Source organism: Antedon bifida, chromosome 9 (genome assembly GCF_963402885.1).
Source record: "Antedon bifida chromosome 9, ecAntBifi1.1, whole genome shotgun sequence".
NCBI lineage: Eukaryota > Metazoa > Echinodermata > Crinoidea > Comatulida > Antedonidae > Antedon > Antedon bifida.
In genome coordinates, this window is record NC_136234.1 from 9522010 (window position 1) to 9535401 (window position 13392).

The following is a 13392-nucleotide window of genomic DNA, read 5'->3' on the forward strand; positions in this document are numbered from 1 at the left end:
TTGCCACAACAAGTCAATATTCCATCTGCAAAGATAAAAGATAGTAAGTATATAATATATATAAAGGTAATTGGTATAGCCCCTAAAACTCGACTGGTACCATAGGTAGGCCTAGCTACTGCCGAGTAATGGTCGAGTAAACAAAGTTTGAGTAATATAGGTCAAGCTTGTAACTTGAATTAACAGCAGTATTTTTAGTAAACAAAAGGTTAAATTAAATAAATAATATAATTCATATATTTAATAATACTGTACTACAGTTTATATGATGGCCATTATTTAGAGTCACGAATAAAAAAGTAGAGCTTACCCGGTTTTTTTTCATCAGGTACAAATTGTCCACCTTTTTAGTTTACTGCACGATGCGTGATGATATTCAATCAAGGCAATCCATCATCATTCAAGAGGTGCTCTCGTCTTTTGCCGTCTACTACTAACATTGTCCTTCATTGGGCTTATATCATATTAGCTTTTATGCAAAAAACTTCATTAGGTAAAACTATAATGATAAATAATAATTTTCATCTTGTAGATGAATGTACCCAAGTTTTCGGAGAAAATGTAAACACTCGCGGTCGGCGCGGCCGGCCTAGCCTAGAATCGGCTTGACATGTGTGTATCGTGTGTGACGTGTGTTGTTTACGTTCGCTTCCTGTCCGCTTTGAAAGAAGCTCATTGGCTGTAGTTGGGCATTCTTAACCAATCACGAAACAGCTGCTGCCGTGGATGCAAAAGCGGGCGTTTTAAATTAATCGGAAGATTCCGCGTACGTTTGTTTAGAACGTTAATGAAATCCAAGATGGCATGATGGTTGGTCGGCCATCTTTCGATGGTTTTACACTGATTTTTAACTTATTTATTTCTCAAGTTTTACAAGGTATTAAAACCTAATTTTTGGTGTGTTGTTATTTCATATGTAAAGCATTCATACAAAATTATTTTTGTTGATATTTTAATATTGTTTCATATCCATTTTAAGGATCAAACCTGCTCTAATACTGTGACGAAACAACTCAAACAACTTAGTTGCAAGTTAAACAATAATATTATGCCAGTTTTTACTAGTAGAAAGTTAGGTGAAATTCTTAAATCTAAGGAAAGAAAACATATGATTGTAAATCAGCAATGCGTTGTATATAAATTTCAATGTGGTTTGTGCGATGCAAACTATGTCGGCTATACTTGTCGGCTTTGGATCAAAGAACTGAAACCTACACTTAATAAACAAACCGATTCAGTCAAAGCTAAATTGTTTATTAATTAAGAAGGAGGAGCTTAATAACTTAAGTCCTTAGTATTGTAAGCCTTCTTTTATGTTAATTAACCAATTAATTAGTATTTCCTGTCACCCACTGGTGTTTGTTGTTTTTGTATAATTCGATCACTTGATCTTGAAAATGGTTCCATGATGGTTCCGAAACGTCGATCTTCTTGTTTTTTGTCATTAAATTTTATTGTAAAGACATCTGATTTAGCACTTTTATTAATGACAGGTGTGTGAGTACCTGATATCCCATGATAGGTGGAATGTCCCACACATTTCTGGTTATTAACTGACCAATCACATTTAATTGTACTGTACATATATTTTAATATAAGTTCTGAATAAACTGTAGTGCAAGTTCTCATGTAACACTGTTGAGTTATATCTTATTTTTATCCGCTGTTGTCTGCTTCCAAGTTGAGATTATGGCTACTCATAATCTAACAATAAGGTCAAAGCCTTTTGAAAATCTACAAATGCAATTTATACCCTTTCCCTTTTACGTGACAAATATTTATTTATGACATTATCGATAATGAACACATTATCTATCGTCCTATCCTCCCTGTTCTTGGTAAAATATTTCTTCTGTTTCTGCCCAAAACTCAAGTCTATTAAGTATAATTTTCGGGAAAATTGTATTCATGACTGGGGGAGCAATGAAATACCGCGATAGTGTCCTGGGTCATTTCTATAGCCCTTTTTGTGACAATAAAACCTGAAGCCCATTCAAGTGGGAATGACCCGGTAATTAACAAGAAATATTTCTTACAAAAAACGCCGCTCGACATTTTAAAATTAATCATTGTTCTTTTGATTAATTTATGATTAATTATTAAAAAGATGTCCTTTAATCGCAAAGATACATACAAATCACAGATCATTTGAAAGAAGAATGTAATGTGTACCTTTCCAACAATGTATTATTTGACAACAAATATTAATCTACTAATTCTAAAATGGCATTTAAAATGGTCAATTTTGAACTTTAATGCGCTGTAGCCTGTTTGTCTGTGGCCTCAACCTGAACTGTAGGCATGCAACTGAATACCCTCTAGAGACTTCAAGTTGGCACAAGTGGAAATTCTTGCAAGAATCCAAAATCGTTCAACCGTGAGCCCTCATAGACTCTTTTCCCAGACGTTTTTTGGTTCCAGCAGCTGGGACCTATAAATTATAGTCGAGTATGCATTTTAGCAAAAACGTCAGTATTTCAGTACTAAAACTGCTGCTTGTTTTATATCTGAATGAGTCATCTCTTGTGACGTAGCGGGCTAGAGCAGCAGCGTGAAAATAAGATTAAATAATTTAATAACGAGATCCGATATTCGATTTACTTTAAAATCTTACAGATAGCAGACAGGGCCTTCCCTGAAACAAGACAAATTATCAAAGTATTTTATTTTTTTTAAATCAGGTTATATTGGTAAATTTTACTTGAGAATTTATTTTCCTTTATTAGTTGGCAAGGGGATACAATGTTAGAAATGTAATTATTGGCTACCTTTTAATGTCAATGTTTTTATTCACTTTGACCAAAAATTGGATCCAAAACATTTTTTGTTTTATTAAGTCTTTATTTTTCATGTTTTTGGGGGACAATACACATCCTTAAAGATGTTTTGTCCCCCTGAAAAAATAATTCTTAAACAAATTTTTGAATATTCTATTTTAATGTAACATACTGTAATTTTAAGCAATAATGGTCAAATTGGCTGCTGAATTTAACCATTTATTTTGTCATTTTTTCGTATTTTTTTCAATGGAAGTGATTAACTTGATTAAAACTACAAAATAACATATTCAAATTCTGATTTAATTAATCTTCATTTTTCATGTTTTTGGGGGACAATACATCTTTAAAGGTTTTTTTGCGTCCATTTTTAACATTGCAGCTCTACACACCAATTTATTTTGACACAAAATATATAGCCGGTCTATAAAAATAAATAAAATCTCAATTTAAATGATCGCTGCGACGTAAAACAAACAGAATAGAGGGCAGCATTTACGATTCTAAAAACACATGGAGTTTTTGAAATTGTGAATTCTCACAAACCTCGAAGATCACACTGTTTGATGTTAAAGGGGTCTAGCTCAATTATCTATAATAATAATAACGTGTTGGCCTTATAACGTTAAGAAAAATCAATTTTTGTTTTCACAAAAACGCTATTAGAAACATCCATTGCCTTTTATCACATCATCGGTTGCCAATTGTCACACGGTAACAGAGGACAATGGTTTTGGTCAACACAACTGTATTTTCAGTTACACTAGCAAACCATACTAATAATGCTACACTGTATACAAAAGTACTAACATTAGGTTATACAAAAACTTTTATTCCACTTATCAAAAAAAAACAACTACAAATCACAGAAACCAAATAACAGTCGCTATTTAAGAATACGAACTAACTTAAAATTACAAATAAAAAGGTCAATTTATACCAGGAAATTCATAGAAATCTGAAGGGATTTAACTTATTTGTATTCATTTACATATACATATTAACTACTTCATATTCATGTAGTCTGTAGCGTAAATACATTACTAAAACTTACAAATTGAAATGCTTTACAAAAAAAAAAAAAGTGATATATCAATATGTACAGTGCAGTTTGAGTAATCATTATTTGTATTGGATTATTTGCTCAATAGCAGTCAATTACTCTGTAGTCATGCATATTTCTAGATAGTAACTTCAATCAAGATTGTACTTTTTAGACGCTACCTGTAAATTTAAGTTTAGTCATCTTTTTTAGGACTAATTGATCTGGACTTGGAGCGAGATCTCGATTTACTCCTGTCTTTAGTTTGACGAGGTGATTTGCTTCCACCACCTGATTTGCTACGGCTACGACTTCTACTCTTACTTCTTGATCGACTTCTGCTCATAGAGCGACTCTTGGAACGTGAATGTCTGGAGCGGCTGCGAGATCTTGATCGAGACTGGCTACGAGATGGGCTTCTGCTGCTTCTATTAAGGCATAATATAAAATACATGAAAGTAAATAAATCAAATCGGTACTACAGCTTACAGACCGTTGAGATACATGAGCACAGATGTAAGGAATGATCATTTTAACGAAATTGGTGGCTTAGATATTAAACCAAAAAAAGAAATAAGCTCTATGGCTTTGAACTGTTTGCAGTCATCCTGGAAATTTAATCAGTCAACTTTACGCAACATACTAAATACACTTTGGTTTAATGAAGTAGCTTAATTCAACAATTGAACTACTGTAAAGCCCAAAAAATCGCGAAAAATTCCCAACGATGTTGTTTACAGCCGATCAGGCCTACAGTAGCCTAGCCCAAATATAGAAAAAATGAAAATAAAATAGTTACGATAAACTTCTAATTATGTATTCTTTTAAACATTTACGAACCCCGATTATTATTTATATTGTTTGTTCAGGTGTAATTAAAACATGCTAGCTAGGCCCTACTCAGCCTCGCTCAAAACAATGATGAAATTCCTTCTGACAGCGATCGATGCGCGTGTTCGAATTGGAATAAAAAAGATTACGAAATTTCGTAGGTAATTTGTTATGAAATGTATAGTGTACTTTCTTGACGAATCCTTTGTCCATTAAATCATATAATCAGTTGTAATGTGTCCATAAAGTAATTATTCTACATACGTAAGCCTAGCTTGTGGTGTGTAGCAAACGGCAAAAATACCACCACCACACAGCAGAGATTCATCTGGTCGGCGTCACATCCGTTGTTTTGTAGATGCAACAAAAATTTGGTAGAGTATATTAAATATGGGGGTGTTCACTATCTAAGAGCCTATTACATGTGCATCACCCAAATTTACAATCGCGTATTCTGTAATTTTACTCGACGCCGTTTGTTTTGACGTTCATCAAGGAGGCGAAATACATTCGCCAATTTGGTTCAACAACTTACGCAAGAAACTCAAAGCACGAAAATAATAGGTCGCGAAATAGTTAAAAATATAAAATCGCGAACATTTTGGGCTTCACAGTAACTGAAAAGAACGGTCCCTTACAATACTTCGCCAAGGAGTGTTGTAAGGGCAACATATTCTTGCATATAAATGAGAGTCCAACTATACAAAGTTACTTACCGGTGGCTCTTGCGTGGACGATCTTCTTCAATTCTGATACGACGTCCATTAATCTCAGAGTCATCCAATTTTGTAATAGCATTGCGCATGTCAGGAAGGGTAGCAAATTCAACAATCCTGAAGCAATTATAAAGTGTTATCAATTATATCATGTTGTAATGATGAGAATATTAATATATTAAGGTATCTTAAAATGTAGTTTTTTCTCAAAATAATATACATTTTGTTTTTATTTGTATGAAGTTGTGTTAATTCGATACATTTAAATAACATGTTTTGAAAATCTATTTCAGATCCACTACCAATTAGTGATCAAAATCCACAAGTTGCAGCACGATTTTTTGATATTGATATCAAGGAATTTCCCCAGACAGTGAAGCACCAGCCTACATTTCATTGTTTAAATTTGGCAAAAAATGTTCTAGCTTAGTGCACACAGAGGTAGATCAGTTACAAGAGAGTTGACAGTTTTTAATCAATTTTACTTTAAGGTACTGTAAATTGCACAAAAACTTATCGCACCATACAAAGCTACATTGTCTTTAAATGAATTAGAATATACAATAAAGTTACCCTTCATTCTTGTGTTGTTTGTGAGCATCAGCAAACGTAACTTCTCCAGCCTGCCTCATGTAATCTTTCAAGTCCTGTTTAAATACACATACAAAATGCAATATATTAAAATACAAGAAAAGTTAAAAGCAGTATCTGTAAGACAAATCAGATTAAAAAAAATATTTTCAAAAAAGTCAACGCAAATGAAGATAAATATATTGCTGCAATAGAAAACTCTGTGAATGGAATAGGGAAACTTGAATTGACATTCACTGCAGAGTCTTCTCAGTTGGTCTGGAAACATCAATAAATGCCATCATGTGGTACGGCACCTGTGTGTAAGGTATTGCTAGTTAGTGCACGAGGTGCAGTTTGAAGGTTAAATCAAGCTTTATACTACTGTAGTTTAACTGTATAGACGTCAAAGGAATAGTATGTCACTATAATAACAAAATCTTGAAGTAAAGATTTTTTTAAAAATTGCAATCTTTTTTTAAAGCTGGATTTAATCGATTAAAAAAAAAAGAAATGAACATTATGTTGTCATGCAAACAATTTCAAATTTACAGACATCACAAGTGTTTTCCTTTCCAATTAAATGAATGTGCTTCCAAACAGAAATTAAAGTGGAATTTCACATTTTCAAGTTGGTCAAAAAAATTTAAACATTACAATTAGTATGTATTTCATGCAATTTATAATAATTTTGTAATTCAAGTCATGTCATTAACGGATGAGAAACAAATAAATCTAAAAAAATTAAAACTTACCAAATATACTCCCATTGTATATTTAAATTTAAAATCAATTTTTCCAAATTTTATTATTTCTTTCTCATAAATTTGTTTACCCGGGATTTTCTCATTACTATACCTGCACTGGAATGCCGATTAGAACACTCCTATAGAAATTACACCAGGTAGTCAATAGAATGCAATCAGTCACACAGATCAGATGGCGAGTCAACAGAACCACCGACATCTTTGGAGTAGCGGCCTACTACTCCCAGGATCAGTCAACCTAAAGGACTTGACACGTCTTTAGGACATGACCGCAGTTGAAATTTAGAAACTTTTAGATTGAACCAGGTTTTCAATCTGTCCATGGTGCTGATGTCGCCAATTCTTTTATCTTTTAATTTGCCATAGGCATTAACTAATAGCCAGATAGGCTCCAGAACGATTTTTCTCTTTAGAATGATGATGCAGTAGCCAATTTTGAAGACACGCATCTAGGCATCCTAGAGGTAGACTGGCAAGTAGTTTACTAAGCGGCCCTTGTCAAGTCTGTGCCCAGGGAGCGAGTGCCTCACAACATCATCATCAACCTCTTAGAGAGCCTCTAGTTAGCATGACCCTCAGACAAAAACGGCATCAGCCGGTGGCAAGCTAGTATTTAAGGAAGCACAACATATTTTTAGTCAATAATTTAATTTTATAATCGGTCTCATGCACACTCTCTTAATGCAGGATCTGACTTGCACACCTACCATTACAGTTATTAATGGAAATTAAATTCAACAATAATCAAGGTATTTACATGTAATTAATGCAAACCCTCACAACCAGTTCCTAAAATAAAGGGGAAAAACTGTATAGTAATCAATAAAAATATAAAAATAATTTAAAAACCTGAATATCAACAATAGTAATGAAAAGTAGTATTTACCTGCCAACTAACACGACTTGAAAGATTTTTAACAATAACTCTAAATTCAGTTCGCACTGGAGGACCATACCTGCAAAGTAGTGAAAACAGTTTTTTTCATACTGTGAAATACACCACATTTTTTAAAGAAAAAATTCTCATTGGTCAAAAATAAATGATGCTAAACCTACTTGTCTAATCCTCCTCTACTACGCCTTGGTGGTCCATAGCTGTAACCACCGCCGCCGCCGCCGCCGCCACCACCACCTCCTCCTCCTCCACCACCACGATGATCATCTCGTCTTCCAGGACCACGAGCATGTTCAATAATAACTCTACAATGAAAACATTATTACAGAATGTCACTGAATTCTCATCATTGAACATAGTTAGAATATTTTCAGAGTTACAGGGGCGGATTGCAATATAAAGACTTTGTCTTAGGCTTAGGCTTAGATCTAAGCCCTAAGCCCCTCGTGAAAGTCTTAGTTAAGCCTCTCAGCAAAGTCGATTGCAATATAGCGGTCTTAACTGAGACTTTATTAGGAAAGAATTTCAAACAATCAAACCAGCCTATAGTTACCGACAAATGAGGGCGCTATACCAACAAGTGCAAATAGAGTTATTTAACAATAAGGAGTAGCAACAAGCTCCTCAGTAGGACATATTGCGGCCATTTTAATGCATGAATGGACACACTGCCTATTCAATAGCGTTACGATTACGTAAATACTAGGAGATTTTAGCAAATAATTAAAAATATTGGCAACAAAATTGTATGTAATTTGATAGTAAATATTGGTTAATTAATACATTCTTAAAGTTTACAAACAAATATTTCAAAAAAATAAATTTTAAATATGCTACTATATGCAGTCTTTTTCTTGGTCAAAATAGTGTATCGCTAGGCCGCGTATGAACAATATGCGTACAGCTTGTTGGTGCGGTTGTGGACCGCTAATAGTAATTTATCGTCAGGTAGGTGTGGGCCTATATAGATTTTATCTATTGAAACAATTGGTAGATAAAAATAATAATACACATGTCTTATAGCTCAATACCCCTTTCCTACACTAGTATCATAAAATCAATTCACAGCAGTATTTAAAGAAGTTAATTTCGCCATGAAATTACTAGCTAGCCTAGGAGCGCTCGCGTCGCGCGGTTAGCGTAAGCCTGCCTGGAGGAGGCTTAGAATCTAAGACCACGGCGCTGACATTCTAAGGCTAAGACTTCTTATTGCAATGGTCTTAAATCTAAGACCATCGTTGCTAAGGATTTCATCTTGGGCTTAAGTCTAAGACCGCGGTTAAGACCTTTATTGCAATCCGCCCCAGTTCTTGTAATAAATATAGTCTTACTTATCACCACACAGTTCCCTGCCATTTAATTCATAAACTGCATCATCAGCATCACGATAGTCATCAAACTCCTAAAAAAAAAGTATTTCCTTGTATTGACTAAAATTGTATTTATTGTATTGATTTCATTTGGAAAAGCCCATTATGTTTACTGTACTTTGTTTTTAAATGTTTGTTCAACATTTATTTCGATTGACAAATAAAATACAACCTGTAAATTTGTTCATAATTTACAAAAACAGAATCAAAAAGCAATAAAAATCTAATAAAAATACACAAATTCACACTGCTGACATGTAAAATTATATTAAGCTCTTTAATTGAACAAATCAACTTACTACAAATCCAAATCCATTTTTTAAGTTGATTTCTCGTATTCTTCCATATCCTCTGAAAAATCTTTCAACATCCTTTTCACGTGCCTGATAACTCAGCCTCCCAATATAAATTCTACTTCCCATTTTTACACCTACTGTAGGAAAGTTAGATACCATAAATAAACAAAATCCACAATGCCTAAGTCGAATCTAATGGAATACAGACCTTCATTTAAACACAACACAAAGAAATGAAGGTTAAAATATTCTAAATTTAAATTGGCAGCCCACGAATTTCACGTCGGCAATCGGCAATTGCCGACCTTAAATTGTCAGAGGACGGCAAGAGATTGCCGACCTAGAAACTAGGCTAGATCCCTCCTTTCAAGCCTCCTAGCAACAACATGGTACTTTAAGGGATCGTATCATTGAAATTTTAACAGGCATATTCACCACCATGTTGTGTTTAGTTAACAAACCATGGAATTAAGATGATCCCTGAATTCACTCAACCATTACATCATGTTGTGTGTGAGCTGCATGCTTTCTATCAAGCTGGCTGGGCACAGCGCGAGACCTGTGTAGTATAGGGGAATACCCTGTTATGCCAAGCAAGCAACTATGCTCTGTGTACGGCTAGCTCCAGAACCACGATGTTCAGCAATTATCAAATAGAATTTATCTTGTAAATTTTAGTGTTAGGTTTTTATATTTTAGTTAATTTTGCTAGTTCTTTTTGCATAACATATAGCTAGGGAGGCTAGGCCTAGCTAGGCCGTAGGTTAGCAAGAGGTTAGGCCTTGGTGAATTTTCTATTTTTAGAACTGCCGAGACTGCCGACCTTGGCGAATTTAAGGTCGGCAATTTTTTGCCGACCTTCTTTTTTATGAATTTCGTGGGCTGAATTGGTCATATCAAAGTAATATTAAAGTTATTCACTTTAAGTCGAAAATTCGAGCCAAAAACAACAAGTTTACGTTTTTCTAGTTAGAAACTGCCACTGGCAGCGTTTTTAGCCCAATTCGACGTTTTTTATTAAAGCTGATTGAAACTATGTATGTGATTTGATTTATATGTAATTAAACTAAAATAATCATAAAGATTTTAGCTTTACAATGGTACCAAGAACGATTTTCAAATGTAAATCGTAATAGTAAAATAAAAGTAACCCACTTTTTGAGTTTTTCGTAGTTTCGTGCAATAAAGTCGAGATATTCGCGATTTTGTGCAAGACATCACAATATGAAAATATCGCCCGGTGAGATCAACAAACAACGAAAAAGTTAATTACAGGGCACCGATAGGCCTATAAAAACAAGTTACCACTATCGAAAAATGTATTACATTTTATAAATCATAAATCTTGCATCAATGTTTCACAAAAATCCACATAGTAAAGACACCAGACCTAAAGTTGGCCCGGAACCGTTTTACGACTAGGCCTAGGCTACTACTAGCCTAAACTGATGATAATATCCATACCATTTCTAGTTTGTTGCGTCAAACTCGGTCACTTACAGTGAAACACCAAAACAATTAGGGTATACATACAATAATATATAAAAAATGACTCCATTATTTTTTATACACAGTGCGCCAAGCCATCGCTCTACTGTGATGCGCTGTGTATGTTATTTCGACGGGTACCATTTTTATAGTCGTTCGTAACCAGATTAGTTACGTTCAAATAGTAAAATATTGACGGTCCAGACCGAATATAACGTCCATATTTATAGTATATACCAATAATTAACCTATCCACCGGAATTCGTAAAAAACGCGAAACACAAAGATTTTTGTGTTTGGCAGTCAAGCGTTGTGTTTCCAAATTTAGCAGTCAAATTAATTTGATTACATTTCATCTGGAAAATCGTCGCATGCGAAAGTAAACAAAGATTTCAAACCACGAGTATGCATTATGCATGATGCTAATTAGGATTGTTGAACAAAAAAAAGTTGCAGTATTTTCTTTCTGTACTGTAGTTCATTTAGAACTAGCAACTTGTTTACATCGTTCGTGGCTACAAATAATCATTTTCAGCGATTTGCTAGACCGTATATTTCGGAAACTACAAGTCAGATTTTCATAATTTCTTTAATTGTAATATTTAATAACTTATACTAAAAACCGTGATATTAGCTTTTGAATATAAATCGCTATCCTAAATAAAAATAGAACATCTAAATAGCAGGCTCTTCATAGAAAATAACGTTTTTCTGGCAGCAGCTCAACTTGGCTTAATCCCATGAAATGACGTTTCATAGAAAAGCAGCTCAACTTGTCGGCAGTCCAACCGGTCATATCTCGAGGTGCGTTTTACTCAGATAAAAATAAAAAAAATATTGTCAAGTAGAAATATTTATTTGATAAATAAATTCTACTTTTTATAAAACTCAACTTCAAAAAAAATGTTGCTATGTTTTTAAAAAAAGTACACATTAATAGCGAATTTCCCTATTTATTGTGACCTGCTGCAGAGGTAGGCCTAGGCCATAGGCCTGAAGCCTGAGTCTATCCCTGCATGCAGAGAGGTGGCAGAAGACTGATGATGGTACATCTACCGTACCGGCTTAGCCTAGCTACTACTAGGCTAAGCTTATTATTTAGACACCGATGAATGATTTGCATGTTTTTAATGAAATACTAGGATCTTCTTTTTTTAGGAATCACCTATTAGTATAGGCCTAGAGGGTTATTCAGTAGCCTACTAGGCGAAATTTAGGCCTACGCCAATAGTATTTGAAATACTAACTGTTAAACATTAAATAATTATAAAATAATTAATAATTTAAAACATTTGAACCTCCACTTACCTACTATGAATTTTGTTAATAAGAATTAAACACGTAAATTATGCGATTTTTTAGGATACTTTTTGTACGTTAACACGAAACTACAAACAGAACGACGCCTGGGACACGACACTAGACGTAGACACACCAACTGCAACACAACAACCCAAGCCAAGCACACATACATCCGGGAGTTTAAAGTGGTGATCGGTACTCTACGCATGCGTAAATATTGTAGACGGGTTTCTCAAAATCAATACCGTAAATCTTCTAACAGTAGTAAAGGCCCATTAGGGCGATAACGATCGACGATAAAAAGATAAATATGCATTTTTTTTCATACCTAAAACAAAAGAATTTTAGAAGGTTTTCCTCCTAAAACTACAGGATTATCATCTATGCTGCTTTTGATGAAAATAATATGTCCACACGTCCAATCAAATGACGTCATGATTAGTAAGAGCAGTAATATCGTGACAATACAACGATTTTATTTGGTTTTTTTTTATCATGACGTCATTTGAATGGATTTAAAAAAATATTATTTTTATCAAATACAGCATAAATTATTATCCTATAGTTCTAGAACGAAAACTGTTGTAATTTCTTTTGTTTTATGCAAGAAAAATGTATGTTTATCTATTTATCGTCGATCGTTATCGTCTTAGTGTAAATGGGCCTTAACACTCTAATAATTAAAAATCTATAGTAACCCCTTCTAATAGGAATCCGGACCGAATAGTCCCAGGGCCGAATCGTCCCGCAACCCTTCTAATAGTAACCCACTTACAGTATAATGACCCACTACTCTAATAATAGTAACGCATGGGGGTTTCTATTTTAAAGTCACAAAAACTATTGACAAAATGACATTGAAGACTGGTCGTTTATGATACAACCGTTTTAAAAATAAGGAGATAATGCATGTTTATCTCGGGGAGTGAGGGAGGATTGAGTGTTTTTGTGAGTTTATAAAATAAAGTTAGAGTTTAAACAAATTTTATTCGTATTAAATTTTATTATTTTGCTATGAGTTGCTGACCGAAAAAGTTGGGATGGGTTACTATTTTCACGTGCCTAATTTAAGATTAGTAATAGTCCGGTGGCAGGAGGGCGGGAAATCACCACCCGAAAGGGGACAAATTGCCATCTAACTTTTATAGACCAGAATTTTCCGTAGATTACGAATATAAGGTAATCGATCAGGATAGGAAGCGTTTTCGAGATATAAGGGGTCAAAGTTCAAAATTGACCAATTACAACAATGTATTATGTATTATAACAAATTTATTGAAGCACAATTTGGTCTTTTACTAAATTTTTATGATTATAGGTGTCTATTCAATCACCTTA

The 13392-nt window shown here is 34.0% G+C and overlaps 1 protein-coding gene across 2 annotated transcripts; it reads right to left on the minus strand.

The window, feature by feature from the left end:
• Positions 1–3588: 3588 nt before the first annotated feature.
• On the minus strand, positions 3589–12220 carry LOC144852901 (serine/arginine-rich splicing factor 6-like). 2 transcript variants are annotated; one of them, XM_078710960.1, is made up of 8 exons: positions 12061–12220; positions 9268–9401; positions 8930–9000; positions 7760–7903; positions 7590–7659; positions 5940–6013; positions 5367–5483; positions 3589–4247 (listed from the first exon to the last, which is right to left on the minus strand). In XM_078710960.1, the coding sequence occupies exons 2-8, from the start codon at positions 9388–9390 to the stop codon at positions 4016–4018; spliced, it is 831 nt and encodes a 276-aa protein (XP_078567086.1). In that variant the 5' UTR covers positions 9391–9401; positions 12061–12220; the 3' UTR covers positions 3589–4015. The 2 variants fall into 2 exon arrangements, with proteins under 2 accessions (XP_078567086.1, XP_078567087.1); XM_078710961.1 differs by having other exon boundaries at positions 9268–9398; positions 12061–12199.
• Positions 12221–13392: the final 1172 nt, after the last annotated feature.